Source organism: Bison bison, unplaced genomic scaffold, assembly GCF_000754665.1.
Source record: "Bison bison bison isolate TAMUID 2011002044 unplaced genomic scaffold, Bison_UMD1.0 scf7180017864295, whole genome shotgun sequence".
Classification (NCBI taxonomy): domain Eukaryota; kingdom Metazoa; phylum Chordata; class Mammalia; order Artiodactyla; family Bovidae; genus Bison; species Bison bison.
This window is the reverse complement of record NW_011494867.1, coordinates 7,756,276-7,777,815: the sequence shown is the minus strand read 5'-3', so window position 1 is coordinate 7,777,815 and position 21,540 is coordinate 7,756,276. Positions and strand designations below refer to the sequence as shown.

General features: G+C 49.5%; 1 protein-coding gene across 2 annotated transcripts in view; it reads right to left on the bottom strand.

Moving 5' to 3' along the window:
- The window catches only part of PLCG2 (phospholipase C, gamma 2 (phosphatidylinositol-specific)), a 162,481-nt gene that overhangs the window by 71,218 nt on the left and 69,723 nt on the right, over window positions 1-21,540 (bottom strand). The window contains exons 1-6 of one of the 2 annotated variants that reach the window (XM_010850802.1): window positions 21,068-21,534; window positions 20,021-20,114; window positions 19,229-19,276; window positions 11,471-11,555; window positions 9,407-9,490; window positions 1,324-1,367 (exon numbers count right to left, since the gene is read on the bottom strand). In XM_010850802.1, the coding sequence (XP_010849104.1) occupies window positions 1,324-1,367; window positions 9,407-9,490; window positions 11,471-11,555; window positions 19,229-19,276; window positions 20,021-20,052 (293 nt within the window). In that variant the 5' untranslated portion in view covers window positions 20,053-20,114; window positions 21,068-21,534. Of the gene's footprint in view, window positions 1-1,323; window positions 1,368-9,406; window positions 9,491-11,470; window positions 11,556-19,228; window positions 19,277-20,020; window positions 20,115-21,067; window positions 21,535-21,540 lie in introns of those variants that run through there. The other variant, XM_010850801.1, reaches the window with a different exon arrangement.

Genomic DNA, 21,540 nt, shown 5'->3' with positions numbered 1-21,540 from the left:
GGAGTGCATTTAGCGGGTGGCAACGCTGGAGAAGTGACCCCAGAGCCTGCTCTGAGGCAGGAGAGGGGCCTGGATGAAGCCCCGACTCTGGGCGGGCAGGGAGAACCTGCTGGAATATGCAAGACCAGGGCCAGGGAGTGAGTGGAGGGCCTCTGCTGGGAGAATCTTCCGCCTGAGACAGGGAATCCTTCAGCCTGAGAAACGGGAGATTCCTCCTTGGCCAGCAGCCTGCTGGCCTCCTGGAAAGGGTGCTCAACTGGACCAAGAACCTCGCTGGTCCAAGCAACCGTGAGGGCTACAAGAGGTACGTCCCGTAAAACAGGGCTCTCCAGGGAAACGCATACTTTTCCCTGAGCATCTGCAGTGTGGGTGGGAGGGTGTTTTTTTAAATACAGGAGATAAAACATGCTTTAAGTTTTCTCCCTTTACTAAACACTCAGGGTCCAAAAGTCTGCTGTCTCTGAGTGTATTTCCAACCTTCTTTCTTAACAGCCTCATGGTCCAACACTGATCTTTTCAGTAAAACACTGCAAACAAACCAGATCCATTTAGATGGATGAATACTTTGGAGTTTTCAGGGTTTCTGGTTTAGAACTCAACAGAGGAACAATTGCCAGGGCATCTGCATCAATGAGGGCTGGTTCCGAAAAGCAGGCCCAGGTCAGCAGGCCACAAATCACATTCTAGGTGCTGTTACGCCACAGGAAACCTTTCTCCCAGGGAGACAGGCTTGGGAGACACAGCTCACTAAAGACCTCCCACCTGGGGAATCAGGAAGTTCAGTAAAGGGCCTCACAAGTCCTGCAGCACTTACGTTTCAGCCATCATACCATCACCACTATTTATGAGCCTTGCCACACACCACATAAAACACTTTATGTGCTTCGACTCATTTTAATTCGGTTCAACCTGCTTAACCAGGACGTCCTGAAGCAAGCAGGCTTCTCTACAGGACCTTCTGGGCCATCCTCCCAACACTCCACAAGCCCTGCTGCTGTGCACATTTATTCGTGGCATTGGATTGATTGGAGTCCATGACTCAATGGACATGAGTTCGAGCAAGCTCTGGGAGCTGGTGATGGACAGGGAAGCCTGGCGTGCTGCAGTCCACAGGGTCGCAAAGAGTCAGACTCAACTGAGCAACTGAACTGAACTGAGTGTCAGGATAGTCAGTTCCCCAACAAGGGGACCCCGTCTCTGTGGAGACCAGTGCCTGCCAGAGAGGTGACCTCCTGGAGGTCAGGTGGCTGGGCTGGGAGGACCCACAAGGGCGCCATGCCTGGCACAGCCGCCCAGAACTACAACCCAGCAAAGGTGCCTCACCCCAAGAGGAACACGGAAGAATCCTTTTTGAATTCATCAAGGATCTGAAACAGAAAATAGAACACACACACAAAACAAGAAAATTAGACACGTCAAGACAACAAAAATAAACAGAGTTTTTGTTAAATTACCATGGTCGTTTATGTGCCTTGTAAATATTCAAATATTTACATCTTGACACAAAAGGTGGAAGTCTTCCTCACCTCTTTCACAGCCTGATTCCTGAGAAGCAATCACTCATAATAATTTGGCAGTTCTCCACCTTGAGTTCATTTTACGGATATTCCATTAGTTATATCTTATCAAATTATATCTTATCATCTTATGTTACATCTATGTCTTCCAACTTTTTTGCTGTTGTTTCACGCTTTAGCTGTTATTTAGCAACTTCAAATCACCCTGCCTCACTACTTTGAAAACCCACACTGCATTCCATGTCTGTCCTTCAACTTTCTGCTCATCGATCCAGCATTACACAGAAAGTTCCCACGTATCTGTCTTCGCCCACTTGTGCCAGCATTTCCTTGGGGTGGATTCCTGGGTGGGAAAGCACCAGGACACAGGGTGTGCCCATCACCGTTCACAGATTCACCAGAGTCCTCTCTAAACACGTGTCCCGACTGGCACACCCAGCAGAAAATACACACCCCTTTCTGCACCCTCACAGCTACATTTCCAATCCTTAATATTTCAATGGGCTCATTGCTCATCCTTGAATTCAAGAGAAAGAAAAATATCGGGAGCTCTAGTCCAAGGCTTCATGGCCTGCTTGTACTGCAGCTGTTGATGAGGGGCATCGAGCCCCTCCACCAAGGAGGAGCGGGGACACCCCCGCCCCCAGCCGCCACTGCACCAGCTCCCTGGCCAGGCATCTTACACACACATGGGCATGGATGCACAAACACCCACATGCCACATATATGCATGCACACCCACACCGCGTCCATTTCCAGTTAGGCAGCATGACTGGAACAGTCTCTAACAACACTGTGATTGGATCAGCACTGGAGTAATTCAGGACACAGATGCAGCTCCTGGCAGGTTATAAATGCTAACAATTTAAAATGACTCCTGCCCTCGATGCCCTCGTTGTCTTGCCAAACAGCCTGTGCTCCAGGATGACATGTGGAAAATCAGTGTTCTAGAAAAGGTAGCCACTGGCCTCTGGGAAGCCTCAGGAGGTCTGCAGAAGTCTGTGAGTGTACTTTTTTTTTCCTTTTCCTGGAAAGATGGTCCGTAGCTTTAATCAGCATCTCAAAGAGGTAGGTCACCAAAAAAGGTTAGGAGTCACTCTTTTAGAAAGACTTAGAAGGACTTCCTTTCATGTACATGTCATTTACCGCAGCGGTCCCCAACCTTTTTGGCACCAGGGAGCGGTTTTGTGAAAGACGATTCTTCCGAGGACTGGGGAGGGGAGCCGGTTCCGGGATGATTCAAGCACATCACACTCATTGTGCACTCTACTTCTATTACTACTGTACCAGCTCCACCTCAGATCATCAGGCATCAGACCCCGGAGGCTGGGGAATCCCTGATTTAGAGCATGGCTATTTTTTTTTCTTTAAGGAGGAAGGATTTTAGGGAGGGCATGCTGTTTGCCATCTGGACTCATTCGGCCCTTACATCGCTGGGTCAACTGGGGCGTAAGGCCAGATCCTCTCAAACCCAAACCCCGAGACTGGATTCCCCACATCTGGAGGAAGGCCACCTGTGACTCCCCTCCGAGTGTTTCCACTCCACGTGGTCCTTACTTAAAGCCAGCCCCTTCCTCGCCACGCAGTGAAGTGGAGAAAAAGCTCCACTCCATTCCAGCCACACGCAGAGCCAGGATGAAGGACGGGGGCCTCTACTTCAGAGGTGACTCCAGAGCCAGCAAAGACCGGGAGACACACCCCAGCTTCCCGGTCCCTCTGCCTGCTTTCTGTCTCATGTCACCCCACTTTCTGAACCCCAGAAGCCTGTGCACAGAGGCAGAACATTTTTGTAGGAACCAGCCCCTTGGGGTACAGAGAAAGGACCAGACTGAAAGCAAAGGGGTTTGTTACACTATTATCTCTGCCTGTCTATGTTTGAAATTTCCCTTAACACAAAAGTTTAAAAACTTAAAAAGTATCAATGGGAGGGGCTTCCCAGCGGCCCAAATGGCAAAGAATCTGGCTGCAATAACCCAAATTCCATCTCTAGGTTGAATCGGGAAGATCCCCTGGAGGAGGGAATGGCAACCCACTCCAGTATTCTTGCCTGGAGAATTCCATGGACAGAGGAGCCTGGGGTCACAAAGAGTTGGACACGACTGAACAACTAACACACACACCCCCCAACGGGGACCACTGACGGTCCAGTGGCCAAGACTCACTGCAGGGCCCACGTTCCACCCCTGGTCAGGGAGCTAGATCCTGCACGTCGCAACTAAGACCCAGCAGAGCTACATAAACAGTAAGGTTTTTTTTTCTCTCTTTTTTTAATTTTATTTTATTTTTAAACTTTACAATATTGTATTAGTTTTGCCAAACATCAAAATGAATCCGCCACAGGTATACCCGTGCTCCCCATCCTGAACCCTCCTCCCTCCTCCCTCCCCATACCCTCCCTCTGGGTCGTCCCAGTGCACCAGCCCCAAGCATCCAGTATCGTGCATCGAACCTGGACTGGCGACTCGTTTCATACATGATATTATACATGTTTCACTGCTATTCTCCCAAATCTCCCCACCCTCTCCCTCTCCCACAGAGTCCATAAGACTGATCTATACATCAGTGTCTCTTTTGCTGTCTCGTACACAGGGTTATTGTTACCATCTTTCTAAATTCCATATATATGTGTTAGTATACTATATTGGTGTTTTTCTTTCTGGCTTACTTCACTCTGTATAATAGGTTCCAGTTTCATCCACCTCATTAGAACTGATTCAAATGTATTCTTTTTAATGGCTGAGTAATACTCCATTGTGTATATGTACCACAGCTTTCTTATCCATTCATCTGCTGATGGTCAACCACTTGTAAAACAATGAAACTAGAACACTTTCTAACACCATACACAAAAATAAACTCAAAATGGATTAAAGATCTCAACGTAAGACCAGAAACTAAAAAACTCCTAGAGGAGAACATAGGCAAAACACTCTCTGACATACATCACAGCAGGATCCTCTACGACCCACCTCCCAGAATATTGGAAAGAAAAGCAAAAATAAACAAATGGGACCTAATTAAACTTAAAAGCTTCTGCACAACAAAGGAAACTATTAGCAAGGTGAAAAGGCAGCCTTCAGAATGGGAGAAAATAATAGCAAATGAAGCAACGGACAAACAACTAATCTCAAAAATATACAAGCAACTCCTACAGCTCAACTCCAGAAAAATAAATGACCCAATCAAAAAATGGGCCAAAGAACTAAATAGACATTTCTCCAAAGAAGACATACAGATGGCTAACAAACGCATGAAAAGATGCTCAACATCACTCATTATCAGAGAAATGCAAATCAAAACCACTATGAGGTACCATTTCACACCAGTCAGAATGGCTGCGATCCAAAAGTCTACAAGCAATAAATGCTGGAGAGGGTGTGGAGAAAAGGGAACCCTCTTACACTGTTGGTGGGAATGCAAACTAGTACAGCCAATATGGAGAACAGTGTGGAGATTCCTTAAAAAACTGGAAATAGAACTGCCTTGTGATCCAGCAATCCCACTGCTGGGCATACACACTGAGGAATCCAGAAGGGAAAGAGACACGTGTACCCCAATGTTCATCACAGCACTGTTTATAATAGCCAGGACATGGAAGCAACAGTAAGTATTTTTAAAATAATAAAAAAGAAAAAGAAGTATCAGTGGGTGGGCAGTGAAGCTGAGCAAAGGAGAACTGAAGCTCTAGCTCTGCAGTAGCCACCTGACCTCCAGCAAGTGACCTCACTGAGTGTCAGCATCTTCGGTCCATAAAATGAGGATTATAAGAGTTCCTATCCTTCAGGGTCTTGAGGAGAATTAAATCCATGTAAGACATATAGCACAGTGCCCGACATAGAGTTTACACTTAGCAAATGTTAGTTGTGATCTTTATTCGTAACACCATTATTACAACCTAGTCTGAGATATATCCCTCTCCCAAGGGAGGACATACATGAAATTTTAAGTTCTTATTCTCCTGCTGCTGCCAAACTTTTGGAAGCTTCGAGGCTTGAGTGCAGCAATGTAAGGAGGTAGTTAGACAGGAGGAGGAACTGGCAACTTCAAGTTGGAAACCTATAGCTACTGATAAGCAAGACTCCACTCCCTGGACTTAAGTCTGGGAATCACCAACCATCATGAACCGCTCTGTCACCCCAAGGACCCCAAGAAAACCAGCTGAACCCCTAAGAGCACCAAGGTAACACTTTTCTCTGCCCTGAGCTTCCAGCGAGGCACTCGGGAAGTAAATGATATGCTGACAGCTGGAAAGTGAAACTGAAATTCTTTGCAACCCCTTCTACTATCCAGTCCATGGGATTCTCCAGGCCAGAATACTGGAGTGGGCAGCCTTTCCCTTCCCCGGGGGATCATCCCAACCCAGGGATGGAACCCAGGTCTCCCACATTGCAGGCGGATTCTTTACCAGCCAAGCCGCAAGGGAAGCCTGCTGACAGTTGGGGGAGAGGCATTTACATACACAAGAGCAGCGAGGCTTCTCAAGTGGACCAGTAACTATCTATAGAGCCTGGGGCTTTGTTAATCAAATTCCAAGTCACTGAATTAAAACATGCAGTGGCCAGACAGGACAGTTATAGCTGCCAATGAAAGAGAGAAGAGGCTGTTGACCCCAAAAGTCTTAGGGACCAGGGAGGTGACCCTGGCCCCTAAATTAGTAAAGAGAGCTGCTGCATGGGGGTGGGAGGCAGGGCTAGGACAAACCAGAAAGCATTCTTCCTTCCACTCACAGGTTGCCAAATATAGCCAGAATGTGATATTTTTTTCCCAAGAGAAGCAAAAAATCTGGATATTAATGAGAAATCTTCCAAGTTTTAAATACAGGCAATTCATTTAAAAAAACATTTAGTTTATGGCCATACCACCGTGAACACGCCTGATTGCATCTGATCTCAGAAGCTAAGCAGAGTCGGACCTGGTTAGTACTGGGATGGAAAAAACATTTAAACCACTAGGCTGAGTACCAACCGAATGCCAGGTGAACGTGGTATTCTGGCCACCAGGGGTAACCTCTGATAGGTACAGACATTTCCCAAAAAATACTGGCCATCTGGGACTCATGGACTATGCAGAAATTTGACTTAAATTTCTCTCTCCCTTCTCCCTCTCAAACATACAAACATTCTCTTTAAAAAGAACCACAATGAAAAGTTCTCTTACGTGGAATTTGATCACGGTGGAGACTATCAGTGGGTGGCCTGTACTGGCAGGTACGACAGCTTTTATGCAAAAACGTATTCCTAAGCGTTGCCTGCCTTCCATCTGATGAGACAGCAGCTTGAAATGTCATGGCAAATGATAAGTACTGTTTTTTTGCAACTGCTTATCATGAGTGAATCAACTTTTTCTCAGTCCTGGTCAACTGCCTAAGACAGCAATTGTCATTATTCTGGACTTCATTTATATACTATTATCACAACATTTTCATTGCTCTCAAGAACTGATTATAAATGAAAGTTGCAGATTTAAATCTAAAAAGTGTTTTGATCAGCTTTTAGGCAGCAGAATTGTCTTAATTAAGGTTTCATATAAAAAAGAAGAGGGGGTTGGATAGTTTAAAAAGTTGTATAACTGATGACCTAATTTAACACTTTCATTTTATAGAGGAGGTTGAGTGACGGAGCAAGACGGCTTCCCCCCAAACCACCTGGGGGCTGGAATTTAACTCTTTCAACTCCCAAAGTCCACCATTTCTTTCTACTCTACTTGGCAAACCAAACACTAACTACTACATGGGTAAAAAAGTGAACACACTGCAACTCAGTCTTTTACTCTATACAGTCATGTATTTTCCCCCAATCTGGGCAGACAAGAAATGCTTCTTCCATTTCTCTGCCTCAGATACGTCGAAGTCCCACAGCCAGTGGTCGCCTATCAAGAGGTGTGGCCCTGCAGCCAGTGTGTCGTTCCATCTTCCCCAGAGCCCGGTGGTGTGAGACTCATCACCCCCACTGCACGGATAGGAAGACTGAGGCCGGAGGGGTCAGTGGCTGGCCCGAGATCACACAGAGTCCTACCCATTCTCTGCTCCGGACCCACCTCGGCCGCCTGCAGAACCCTGTCCCAACAGCAGCGGCCACCCGCAGGCACAGCGCTCCGTGCACTGCACCAGCACCTCCCTTTTTATGTCTTATGCTTAATGGGACTTTTTTTTTTCATTGCAAAAGTAGCGTGCTTCTTGGAACAAGCTGAAGAAAACTGAGGGATGCAAAGAAAAATTTAATTATCTTGCCGGTACATTTTCCCAAATCCCTCCAGGACATGCAGAAAATCAACATTAAGTGTGAGGTGTGTGTACTCTTCTCCTTGTTCATAAAAGCACATGCAAACGTATACAGGAGGATTACTGTTTGTTACCCAAAAGTCAGACCTGGCTCCTCATTTCTGCTGCTGGTTTTCCTCACAAAATACCATCAACAGCCCTCCAGAAGGACAGAAACCCAATGAACTCAGGCTTCTTAATCAGCTGCAGCGTCCCATCGTATGGCTGGACCATAACTGACCCGGCTGTTACTCTCCTGAGGGGCATTCGGGTGGCTCCCAGATATTTGGCCAGCATGAGTAATGCTGCAATGAGCGGCCTGGTGATACATCCCTAGGCCTCAGTGCTCTCATTTCTCTCAAACAGAGCCCCCAGATGCCACTGCCAGGTCAAAATGCAGGCACATCCTTATTTTAAAATAGCACATTATTGTAATCAAAAACATTCTCATTATGGGAACAACACTGTAAAAAGAACAACACACACACACACATAATCCCTCTACCCAGAGGTAGTTAACTATTAATATTTTGGTAAATTTCCTTCCAGAACAAGTTGACACAGTAGAGTTAGCTGAACCTTTTTACTTTAATAGTCTCAGACTGAATTCCAATCAGACTGACAGGCACTCACATTCCCACCAAGAAGGTAGGAGATGGTCATTTCCCCACCCTGTCCCCTCAACTCTATCCTATTCAAGACCTTTGCCCATCTAACAGATGGAAACAGGGCGTCACTGTCATTCCCATTGTATATTTCCTGGACTAGAAGGGAGACTGAACGCTTCTCATGGGTCTCTTAGGAACGGGACAGACTTCGAAACCCAGGGGAAACAGAAGCATCAGCTGATCGTTTGCTTAGGAATCGTCTTACCCTTAAAGATGGCCGACAGGCACAGGAAAAGATGCTCCACATCGCTAATCATCAGGGGAATGTCAATCAAAAGCACAGTGAGGTATCACCTCAGACTTGTCAGAATGGCCATCATCAAAGAGAACACGAATGACAAGTGCTGGCAAGGATGTGGGGAAAAGGAAACCCTCAGATGCTGTTGGTGGGAATATAAACCGACCCAGCCACTGTGGAAAACAGTACGGAGGTTTCTCAAAAAAACTAACCACAGAGTTACCACATGACCCAGCATATCCACTCCTGGGCATATATATCCAAAAGGAGCAACAGCACTAATTAAAAGAGATACATGAGCCCAGTGTTCACAGCAGCATTATTAATAACTGGCAAGATACAGAAGCAACCTAGATGTCCGTCAACTGATGGATGGATAAAGATGTGATACACACACAAACACACACACACACACAATGGAATACTACTCAGCCATAAAAAGAATGAAATATTGCATTATTTCTTTGAAATACTGCCAAATCCAACATGGATGAACTTAGAGAGTATCACGCTAAGTAAGATAAGTCAGAGAAAGACAAACACCGTATGATATCATTCACACGTGGAACCTAAATAACCATAAATGAAGTATAACCTTTAAAAAGTGCATACCTGTAATTTATATAACATTATACATCAACTATACTTCAATTTAAAAAAATAAGGTCAAACAAGACTATCAAAACCTTCAAAAAATGAATGGGGAAAAGGAGAATCATCTTACCGATTTTTGCTGTTCAAACATAAGTTTTTTATAGAAGAGATGGAACTGTTCAAAGCTGAGTTCATCTTTGTGTGCGCCTATTTCCTGTAAATATAAAAAAAAAAAGTGACCACACAATTTTTGGTGTCCACCACAAGAATGCCTCCTCCCTGTTCACAGAAATAGCCGGCTCTGCTACAACATTGGCTAAACGCAAACTTGCATTCCTCTTAACCCAACCGCTCTGCTTGGAGAACATACCCACCAGGGACCCCAGGTAAGATCCTTCAACTCCCCAAAAGGCAAGGGTCTCAGCCAGAATTCCAACAGGCATAATGCAGAACTCCTCCTTTTGGGGCAGGACACACTTTCAAATCTAGACATACTTATAGGGTATGTACACACAGGTCATTTTTAAAAGCACAGCTTCCCAGGTGGCTCAAATGGTAAAGAATCTGCCTGCAATGCAAGAGACCCAGGTTTGATCCCTAGGTAGGAAAGATCCCCCGGAGAAGGGAACAGCAACCCACTCCAGCATTCTTGCCTGGAGAATTCCACGGACAGAGGGGCCTGGCAGACTACAGTCCATGGGGTCGCAAAGAGTCAGACATGACCGAGTGACTTTCACTGTACTTTAAGAAAAAGTACCGAGCCTTTAGTTAATAGAGCTCAATTCCAGTCAAGGCTTGTCTCCTGAATTGTTTCATGGCTTTCCCAGTAGCTCAGTTGGTAAAGAATCCACCTGCAATGCAGGACACCCCGGTTCAATTCCTGGGTCGGGAAGATCTGCTAGAGAAGGAATAGGCTACTTATTCTAGTATTCTTGGGCTTCCATTGTGGCTCAGCTAGTAAAGAATCCACCAGCAATGTGGGAGACCTGGGTTCGATCCTGGGTTGGGAAGATTACCCGGAGAAGCGAAAGGCTACCCACACCAGTATTCTGGCCTGGAGAATTCCATGGACTGTATAGTCCATGGGGTCACAAAGAGTTGGACACGACTGAGCGGCTTTCGCTTCACTTTGTCCCAATTCACTTAGCTCTCTCAGAACTTCAGTTTCTTCCTCTGTAAAATGGGAGAACCACCACTACCCCACTAGGACTTCCCTGAAACCATACCAGGTAACATTCACGTAGAACCTGCTTGGTAAAGGCATGATAAGGGACAAAATCCCAATTACGGGGTGGCCAGTGGTAAATGCTTCTCCCATCTCTCGTCTCTCAATCCCCACCCTTCTCTGGTTTTGCCTTCTTGGACTAGTTGAAGTGATGGGGGTGGGCCAAAAGATGGCCAGATATGCCATAAAATGGGTTAACTCTTCTGGGAATTCATGGGTACAAAATGAATGAGCTTTCCTAAGCTGAGGAATCCTGTGACATGGCCCTGAGAGCCTCCAACTGGGATTGCTGGGATGGACTCCTGTTGGGGTCCTTGACAAGAGTCCGGACCTCTGTGAAGGCCAGAAAGGATGCCCAGGGGTCATCTCCATCCTACACCCTTCAGAAGAGCCCCACCCGACCTACGCTATCTGCTCACTCATGGAACAACCTGCGCCAGATCTACCAACAGCCCTAGCTACACAGGAACAGAAATGAAATGATGGCGGAAGGAGGGATGGAAGGAAGGATGGGTGGGTGGAGGGTGGGCTGGAGGTGGGGAAGGGCAGAGAAGAGCCAACTCCGACAGCTCCACTGTCAGGGCCTGCACATAAAATGCCACCTCCCTGGCAACCTACATAAGGAATCGTTCATAATATTTTCCAAATGAAACACATGTGTTCATATTATTAAAAGAAAAACAGGCTGTGGGTTGGTGAGGGAAAAGGAAAGTTAGACTGATGGAAAAATTCCGAGCCAAGCAGCTCGGTAAACATGGTCTTCCTGGATGACATCCTCTGTCGGGATGGAGAACGCGGGCCTAAGATCTTCACATGATCCCTCGGTCCGGACTAAGACGGATGAGTCTGGAGGCGGAGGGCTTTCCTGAGCACACCATGCAACAGTGCTTGAAGGCGTGTGGTGGCTTCATGGGGAGGCAAGCATAACCCCAGGTTCACAAAATCGCCAGGCTGAGCCATGAAACTTACCAGGAACTTATCTTTGAGGAACTTGGCACTGCTCACTTTGAAGTTGACCAGAGGCAAGATGGTCTTCAACTCCCGGAGGCTGATGCTGCAAAAGAGAGGGACCCCAGCTCCGTCAGCCTTGAGGGGTCTCAACAGTGGAAGGTCTGGCTACTCCCACCATCTCCCACCTCAACGAGAAGACCTGCCACCAGATCTGAGCAACTGGGGACAGAGAGCCTGAGGTCAAGGTGGGGGTGACACCCCGTGTGCAAGGATGGTCCCCATCGTCAGGGGATTGGCCATGGATGTGGGTCATGCAGGAGATGCACAGAGTGGGCAGAAACATTGCAGATGACCTTGGTAGACAGGAAATGTCACTGGGGTTCAAACCAAGAGGAGGTCACTGAAGCCCAGAGATGAGGAAGGGAAAGAGGCAACCTTATCTGAACACCTACTATGTGCCAGGCTGCCCTGGGTACCTCTAAGGAATGATGTCACCTTGCCCCTCAGTACACTCAACCCTCAGGATTTAGAACAGGCAATGAGGGTGGGGGCCGGGACACTCAAGATCGGAGCTGCTCTAAAGACCTTAGAAGGCAGATATCGTTATCACCAATATCACAAGTCCATCCTAAAGGAAATCAACCCTGAATATTCACTGGAAGGACCGATGTTGAAGCTCCAATACTTTGGCCACCTGATGCAAAGAGATGACTCACTGGAAAAGACCTTCATGCTGGGAAAGATTGAAGGCAAGACAAGGAAGGAGACAACAGAGGATGAGATGGTTGGATGGCATCACTGACTCGATGGACATGAGTTTGAACAAACTCCGGAAGATAGTGAAGGACCGGGAAGCCTGGCGTGCTGCCGTCTGTGGGGTAGCAAAGAGTTGGACATGACTTAAGAGATTGAACAAGAACAACCATTATTATTCTGCATTCCAGGTGAAGAAACTGGGGATCAGAGAGGTTTGGTGCTGGCATGTGGGAGATAATACTGCAGAGGAGCTGGCCTCTGGGTCTGCCTGTAAGCGCTGCATTTAACTGTCTCCCAGGGAATGGCAGGAACAGAGACTGGGGAGGAGGTGGTCGAGGGCATGCGTTCCAGACTCTTGTGGCTGCAGAGCCGAGTGCCCAGCAGAGCAAGCAAGGGTGGTCCTGGGGAGCCTCTGGCTGTGGCCAAAGAAAACTGTGCAGCGTTCTCAGAGACGTCAGACCAGACAGGGGCTGTGCACGGCCAGGAAGGAAGTCTGCCCAGGCTGTGGGCAGACAGCGGCCCCGCTACCCCCACCCCGTCTACTCGCCCAGAAGGAAGCGGCACGTCCCAGCCAGCAGCCACCCCGGGAGACGGCCAAGCGGCCTCCTGGCCCCACCCCCAGCATCCTTGCCTCTCATCTAACGGCCTCCCTGACGCCAGAGACTATCATGTGCCCGGTGCCCCCTATGCCCCCTGCTCCCGGGGCTGGCACCCAGGGCTTCCCCCAAGACGATGGCGAGAGCCACACAAAGTCCCCAGTGGCCAGGCAGGGCTAGCCGGGCAGAGAAGTGAGCAGACTAGCTGAGACCCCTTTCCCACCTTGCCCTGGGGTGTCCACGAAGAGCCTGCTGGAGTGGGGTGAAGGGAGAGGAGCTGGAGGGGCTGCTGGTGCTGCAAAATAAGGCAGGGTGAGGGTTTAGCCAAGACGGTGACCCCGGGGGCTCATCCAGGACCAGGGAAGAGGACAGAGTCCCCTACAGAACCCAGAACTTCCAGGCAGAAACAGGGCCAAGAGATCCTCCCATAACAGGGAACGGAGAGACTGGGGAGCCGGGAGTCAGGGCAGCTGTTGGGGGGCCAGGGAAGCAAACACAGCCTCCAGGAGCGTGAGAATCTGAGCACTGGGACATCCGATCCCGCCTGCTCCAATGGGCCCCCTCAGAGCAGAACAGGTGAGCCTCCAGGGAAAGGTGGGGCCTGAAGAGCTCCTCGGGGCTCCCGTGCAGGGACCTCTCCCTCCCTCCCTGTCCTGGGCATGTGGTCAGGCCCCACCTGACCCCCAGCCAGGACTGGCACTCGGATTCCCAGCCACTAGAGGGCAGGAAGCTAGCAGCTCCCAACTTCACCCCTTTCCCCGTCCAGGACTTGTCTTCAAAGAAAGGGAGGGCTTCGGCCACCATCACGTCCGGCCCTCTGGCCTCCATTTGGGGCAGTTCTGCAGGGCCATCCTGGAGCTCCACTGGGGGCCAACTGAGGCTGTGGTTGTGATGGCATACAAGCCCAACAATTTCCTGGCCTTCACTTCCATGGGTGCGGGTCCCCTACACATTCCATAAGCTTCCTGCACACAAACCCACATCTCACGTTCTGTTTCCTGAAGGCTCAGCCTGTGAAGCGGGCTAGGAACTGGGGCGATTCCTTTGGGGAGAGATGGCAAAAAACGATTCCTTGCCCTAGAGGCAATAAACAATCAGGGCCCCTCCCACTGTCAGGCTGGCCTGATCCCAGATCCCACCACACTGTACCCCGGGGGTTGATGGCCCCAGAAAACTTCCCTGCCACCCTGAGGCTGATTACCAACAGGCCCACCATCCCTGGCTTATTTTAACAATGGTGGCTCAACCAGTAAAGAACCTGCCTGCCACGCAGGAGACCCAGTCTGGATCCCTGTCAGGAAGATCCCTGGAGAAGGAAATGGCAACCCACTCCAGAATTCTTGCCTGGAGAATCCCATGGACAGAGGAGCCTGGCAGGCGACAGTCCATGGGACCGCAAGAGTGGGACACGACTGAGCGAATAAACCACCTCCACACCCACCATCGCAAGCCAGGCACTGGCCAAGCACTTTTCACGTACTAACCCACTGAATCCTCACACCAATCCCAAGAGGTAGGAACTAGGATCTCTTTCACAAATTAGGAGACTGAGGCACAGGGAAATTGAGCAATTTACCCAAACTCATCAACCAGTAAGTGTGAAGAGCTGAGATTCAAACCTTAGTGCTGCCCAACAGAATGTTCTCAGTGTTGCAAATGTTCTAGATCGGAGCTGTCCAAGGCAAGTGGTGACGGAGGAATTGGATTTCTTAAATTTTATTTAATTGTAATCAATTTAGATTTAAATAGTGACATGTGGACAGTGCAGCTATAGAAGCCTGCTCCTCTAAGTAGGGTCTCTGGACCGGCAGTATCAGCGTCAGCTGGGAATCTGCTGGAAATGAAAATCTGTGATCCCCACCCAGACAGAGAAAAGCAGTTTCTGTGGGGCAGGCACAGCCCCCTCCAGGCTGTCTGTAGTGCTGGAGCCAGGACTGCTGATCACAGGGAACCTATTTGCCTTCCTATTGAAGACAGAACCGGACTACACACCTGTGAGCCTGCCCCTTCCGCATCCCGAAGGCCCGGGTGAGCAAGAACAGGAAGTGCACTTATGCAAAGTCAGGGTTACAGGCCAAGGGGCAAGGGCAAGGTGGGAAAGAAACATCCACAACCCTCAGGGCTGCTGGCCCCACCGCAGGACCCTCCGATGAGCCCCACCCTGAGGGATGCAATTCCAGCGGCCGTCCCAGAAGGTCCAGGGGCTCTCAAGGGGTATTTTGACAGGAGAAGTTTTCACCTAAAGCAATGACCTTAGAAACCTAATTCCCAGATAAGAGGCAACTAAACTCCACGGATTCAAAAAGAGGGGGTTTCTAGAAATCTGGCCAGGATGAATGTTAAAACATTTCTGCCTTTGACCCAATCTCCCCAGGCCTGGAGATGTCATAAGGAAAGCTTCCAAAGGGGGAATGATCTAGTTGTCTGATGTTACACGAAGGAATGAAAAGGGAGGGCCTTTCGTTTCATCTGACCAACCAGCCAGACCCCTGACCTCAAGGAGCCCCTTCAACGTGAACAGCAGCAATGAGGACGAAATTCTCAGAAAGCAGACGGGACCGCAGAACCTGGCACTCAGGCCAGAATCCCACAGTGACCCCAGAAGTGCTGCTCTTGAGGGGCACTTCCTACCGCCTCGTACATCCACTGTGAAACAGGAGACACAAACCAAATGACAAACGAAAGCCAACTTTTCAAGCAAGATATCAAATCCCATTGGTTGAATTATAATGTAGGCATTGATACTGGTCTGAAAAGAGTTACAAGGAAATGTAAACATGTTTGTGATTTAAGGGGAGGTGAAAAAACAGTTTGACCCCCCTTTCACATGGGCTGGACTTAGTGACTGATTCCCAGAAAACAGAGTGGGGGTGAGTGGGGGGCAGGGGGGCAGGAAGGGGGTGGAGGTCATTGCAAAGGAGAGGTCTGGAAGACACCACTTTGGCCAGATGGTCAAGATTTCCATCACCTTCGACAGACCACGTGAGAGCAGACACCCCTTGACTGAGGTGAAGAGATAGACCTTCACCTCCAGGACGCTCACCTCCATGAGCGCTTCCCAAACACAACCTCAGGTTCCCCTGAACTCCAGTCTACCCATGACGAAAATGCCAGATCGCCACAGACGGAAGGGCATGCTACAGAGTGCCCGAGACCTACTCCTCCAGACTGTCAAGGTCGGGACTTCTCCAGTGGTCCTGGGGCTAAGACGCCACACTCCCAATGCAGGGGGCCTGGGCTGGATCCCGGTTGGGGAACTAGATCCCACATGCTGCAACTAAGAGATCACACGCTGCAACTAGAAGAAAATAAAAGATTCTGCACACAGCAATGAAGACCATGTTAGGTGCAGATCGTGGAGCATCACTCAGCCTTAAAAAGGAAGGCAGTTCTGACACCCGCTATAGTTAACATACCTGATCCACGAAGACATCACACTAAGTAAAATAAGCCGGTCACAAACACAGCATCCTTCACTCAGAGGTGGTACCCGTAGGAGGCAGATTCACAGAGACAGAAGGAAGAACAGAGGTTGCCAAGCGGCTGCAGGGGGGGAATGGGGGAATGGTTTGATGGGTAGAGAGTTTCAGTTTTGCAAGATGAGAAGAGCTCTGGAGACAGACGTTTTTGGCAGCATGGCAACGTGAATGCACAGAAATGTACCCTGAAGTCGTGTTTTATGTTACATAGTTCATCACAATGAATGAGTAATTTTCAGTCACAGGAAGTCACTGCAGGAAGAGATTTCTGCCTTTTACCAGCTTAGTGATCAATAAGCCACAGCTCACTGGCTGGGTTGCTCTGTTCAAATGACAACCTCTCGTGGCCTCAGCATCCTCATTAAATGGCCCAGGGGATGCCTAGCTGCTCAGTCTGCCAGCATTCGTTCCATAACCTCTCCCCAACTTACTAAGTCCAGAGGGCTCTCAGAACAGCGGCTGCCGCAAAGCCGCTTCTCAGCAAACACCAGCTGCTGCCATCTGGCCCCTCGAAAGGTTGAAAACACACGTTCAGGCCAAGGAAAACCTGGGAGCGGGCACTGCCGAGCCGGCCCTCCCCGCCCAGAGGACGCTTTGCCCCGCTGCTGTGCCTTTGTTTTCCTCCAGGAAACGCGATTAACGTGGGCGACAGGAAAGGAGGGGAAACTGGCAAGAGTCAAGAGCCCTTTCACGGGCACCTTGGTCAAAGCCCCTTTGGAAAAGCTCCCTCAGGGCCGCACAGAGCCACGTGAAAGGTGGGATTTTCCACATGTCGACAGAGCAGCAGGACTCAGCCCACAGGGAGGGAGGGAGGGATGTCGGGGTGGGGCAAGGACAGGGAACAGGGAACAAGGCATCATGGCCAGAGACAGACTCGCTCCCTGCCGAAGGTTCTGAAAAGCACTTCTCAATGAACGACTTTTAAGAATCGTTCCGAGCAGAGAAAGCCGGGCTTCCGTGTCTTGACAACACAAGACGGAGAGCAGACTCTGGAACCAGACCGATGATGCCATAAACCCCACCTCGTGGAGACAGGGCCCTGGTGGGCTCCCTCCGTCCGCTCTGTGCCAACCTCAGCTCTGAATCACCGGGCAGCCAGAGAAGGGAAATGGTCATGGGAGGCTCCACCCTGAGGCTGAAGGAGCCCAGTGTGTACAAAGGCCCCCTCGTTTGATCTGCCTCTGAAACACCAGGCCCAAGCCCAGGGTGTGGGACCACAGAGGATGCTGGCAGGAGAGGAGGAGGAAGAGGAGGAGGAGGGAGGGAGGGAAAGGCAGATGGAAAGACACAGAGATGCTGGCTGACCTAAGAGCAGTTAACTCTCCACCTCTTCCTGGTTACACCATTTGCAAATCACTCCTCGGGGCATGTGTACAAGAGACCACTTGAAATTGACAAGTGATGGGTGACACTGGCCTGACACCAAAATGCCTTAAAGATGGAAAGCCTTTCAGCAACAAGCTGGGCAGGGACTTCCTTGGTGGTCCAGGGGTTAACACCCTGCACTTTCCATGTTGGGGGTGTGGGTTCAATCACTGGTGGGGAATTAGCTCCCATGTGCTGTGCAATACAAGGGGAGCATTGCAAGGGTTCCTTGTTGCCTCGTGTATGAAGCTGACATCTCTTAATGGAGAATGGAAGGAAGGAAAGACATTTAAAAATGCTGAAAGAGGTCTGATGTGAGGCTAAAACGATACAGTGATTGTCAAGTGCTGAGGACGGTGCCTGCCATGCTAGGTGCTCCATAAATGGTGGGTTTTATCATTACGTTATTAACAGGAACTGGATCATAACCTAAAAAAAAAAATTGATGAGAGGATGTTCAACCTCTCCCTTAAATAAAGAAATGCAAATTTAAGCCAAAAACCCACTGCTGCTTCTCACCCATCAGGTTAATGAAGGTCGAAGTCTGGTGAGACACGGTGAAGAAGATGCTCTGAACTGCTACCACCTCCCTCAGACTGTCAGACCCAGTGACGCCTGGCTTCTGGAATTCCTCTTGTGGGAACTTATCCTGTTCGTGTCTGTGTCCCACACATTTACAAAAAAGGAGGCCCAGGGACTTCTCTGGTGGTCCAGTAGCTAAGACTGCACAGTCTCAATGAAGGGGGCGCAGGTTCGATTCCTGGTCAGGGAAGTAGATCCCACGTGCTGCAGCTAAGAGCCTGCATGCCACAGCTAAAGACCCCGCCTGCACCACGAAGATGGGAGATCCTGCAGACCTCACCTGAGACCCGGCCCCGCCAAAGAAACAAATAATAATAATAATTAACAATAACATTTTTTAAAAGGGAGACCTAAAGGTTTTCATAGCTTTATAATAAAGAAACAACCTTATGTTCATCGAGAAGGAACTGGTTTCCCATCAATATGGCAATTATACCACGTCTATCCAAGGACCAATCACATTTGTTCCAAAAATGTGTGGCACAGAGCCTTGTATGTGCCCAGAGGGAACCGCTCCAAGACGTGCTATTAAGCGAACCAGTCAGGGACACTGAATTACAGGCTGTCACATCGCCTGCCTCGTGTTCACCCAGCTCTTGGAAGCATCGCCCCCGAACTGGGTTTACTTCCTGATGGTCAATCTCCACCACAAAGGACGGGCGGGCACCATGGGGATCCTGTTTCTCCCCAGGACACAGAAGAACCTCAAACGCGAAGGCCTAAGTGACGTGGTCCGAGTGCTCCACATAGCAGAAAAGTCCTCCCCGCAGATGGGGTGGCACTGTCCCCTGCAATGAGACCCCACATGGGTGGAGATTTTTATCACCACAACCCACACCACTGAGCACTGCGTCCGCCGCCTTGTTAAGTCAAATCTGATTTCACAAGGACCTTTCCACAGCACAGAACTCACTCCAACCCCACTGGGATATTTCAAGAAAGAATGAGATGATCCAAAATGATCGGGAGGAAACCACAAAAATGCGAGTGAATCTTACCTGTTTCTCCTGGTTTGATCCACAGAATAAATCTGCTTTCTCAGCCAGCTGGGAAGAGAGATGAGACAGAGACAGAGAGAGAGTTAGAAAATCAGAAAGCTAGACTCACAAGTCCAAGGAATTTCTGTAGGATGGGACACAGAGCCTGGAAATGAAAAGGAAGGTCTTCCCACTTTCTAACACCAGCAACCTGGGAAGCAGCAGCTTCTCTGTGTGGGTGAAATGTCGCCCGGCTGAGCCAAGCAGCCCCGTGGACTCCCAGAGGCTGGATTCTTTAAATCCCTCTGGTGCTCTCTGTTAACCTCCCAAAAAGCTGGTAAGACAAACGGTCGAGATCAGAGGGCTCCAGTTCGCTGGATGGACAGCAATTCATACACGAGTCCCACCCCATACCCATGACACTGACAGACAGTCCTGAGAAGGCCCTCGTCAAGCAAGGAGGAAAATCCCAGACCTCGAGCCGAGGTCCTCCCATCAGTCAGCTTAATCTCCTCTTAAATCCTCTGAGAATTAAGCCTCAGGCCCTCCCCTTAGACCCGACACCAGGATGAGTTTCTGTCTCAATCCCAGTGCACTTCTCACCCAGGAAGAACAAGGCCCAAGGAGATGGGAGGCTCTTCTGGAAGATGTTGGAGTGTCCACAGCCACTACAGGACACCTACTGCATACAGGGCACTCCGGGAGCCTCCAAGATGAAATGTCTCCTTTTCCTTCCTTTCGCCATACCGGCTAGAGGGAGCAGAACAGTCGCCCGAGTGAGCGAATACGGAGAGAAACGGGCAAAGCCATTACCTCTCGATGATGGTGGGGGTGGACGCGCTCATCACTTCCTGGTGTAAGATCTTCAGGCCAGACAGCCACTTAGCGGCATCCTCCTTCGAGTCAGCTGGAGACAGGAGGGGCCAGAAACGCTGTGTCACTCCCTGGGAAGATCTCTGCTTGGAGTCTCCCTCCCCACACAGACCACGGGGATGGGAGGAACCTGTGTTGGTTCCTGGGACCTGCTTTTTGCCCATGGTGAGCCTCCTACAGCAGGAGCGACAAGCCGGTAGAGCTTTAGCTTTCGTCCTATACTAACGAACAAGAGGCAGAACTCAGGACAACTTGGACCACAATCCTGAGAGCCCTCGGCACCTCCCTTGTTTCCCGTCAAGGCCAGAGAGAGGGCCACCGAGTAGGCGAGGCTGCTGCCTGTAAGGGAAGCAGCAATGAGTGGTGGGTAAGAGCTTGGCATCAACCCCAAGGCCCACTGTAGTGTTTCAGGGCTGTGTGATGTTCAGCTGGTTACTCAACCTCCCTGTGCCTCATTTCCTCATCATAAAATGCAGCTGGCAATGCAAACACCTGGTCCCGCTATTAAACATCTTTTCACACCGTCAGGGGCCTTGTTAGCCTGGAGAGAGCATGCCGAGGTCTCTGCTCTCATTCTTCCCGGCAGATGAAGAGAAAGGTATAGCTAGGAAGGCTGAAGGGAAGAAGCCGGGATCCACCCATCAGGCTGGCGTCCTGGGCTCCACATCTTGCTTGGGCTTTCACAGCCTCCCTACCAAGAAGAGCATCCAGGCCTCAGCCTGCAGCCGGGCGAAGTGGACAAAGCTCTGAAGGTTCAGGGTCATGTACCCCTCTCTCCTGCCGTCTCTGCCTCCTGCCACACCCCCTCCATCAGACATTCACCCATCACCTCCCACATCTGGCTTACTATTTCCCTCCTCCAAGCCTGGCACATTCAATGCTCTCTCCCTGGACCATCCTCTCTCTTTCCTCACAACTCCTACTGATGCCTCAAAACCCAGTTTAAAAAGTCACCTCCCCAGCAAAGCCTTCCAGGGAGTTACGCACCATGTATTCCTCCAGCACGCTGTATTACGTTTGGACTTCGGCTCCTATCAGAGAGAACTCTAAGTTCCTGTCCACACGTCTGTCTCCCCAAGTAGACCGTGAGCTCCTTAAAGGTGATAACTGGGTCTTATGTCTCATTACAGCCCCACGGACATCTAGCACAACCCAGAACAGAGCATATGCTCAACAGATGCCTGATGAAAGCATGAATGAGCAATTAAACCAATGAGAGTCATCGGGCCTGAAATTAGAAGTCCCTAATGCTACTCAGCTTCCACAGTTTCCATTCACTTTGGTTTACTTTTAATGCTATTTATTTTCTCCCTTGTCCACCATGATTTTATATCAAGTTCTAAGTCAAGAAATTCTGGGGTTAGACCTGAAGGTAGCTATAAGCTTCTGCCCCTGAGCCAAGCGCCTGAGCTTTTTCAGTTCTTCTCCCGGCCAAAGTCCCCTTTGACTTTCTGGCGGAT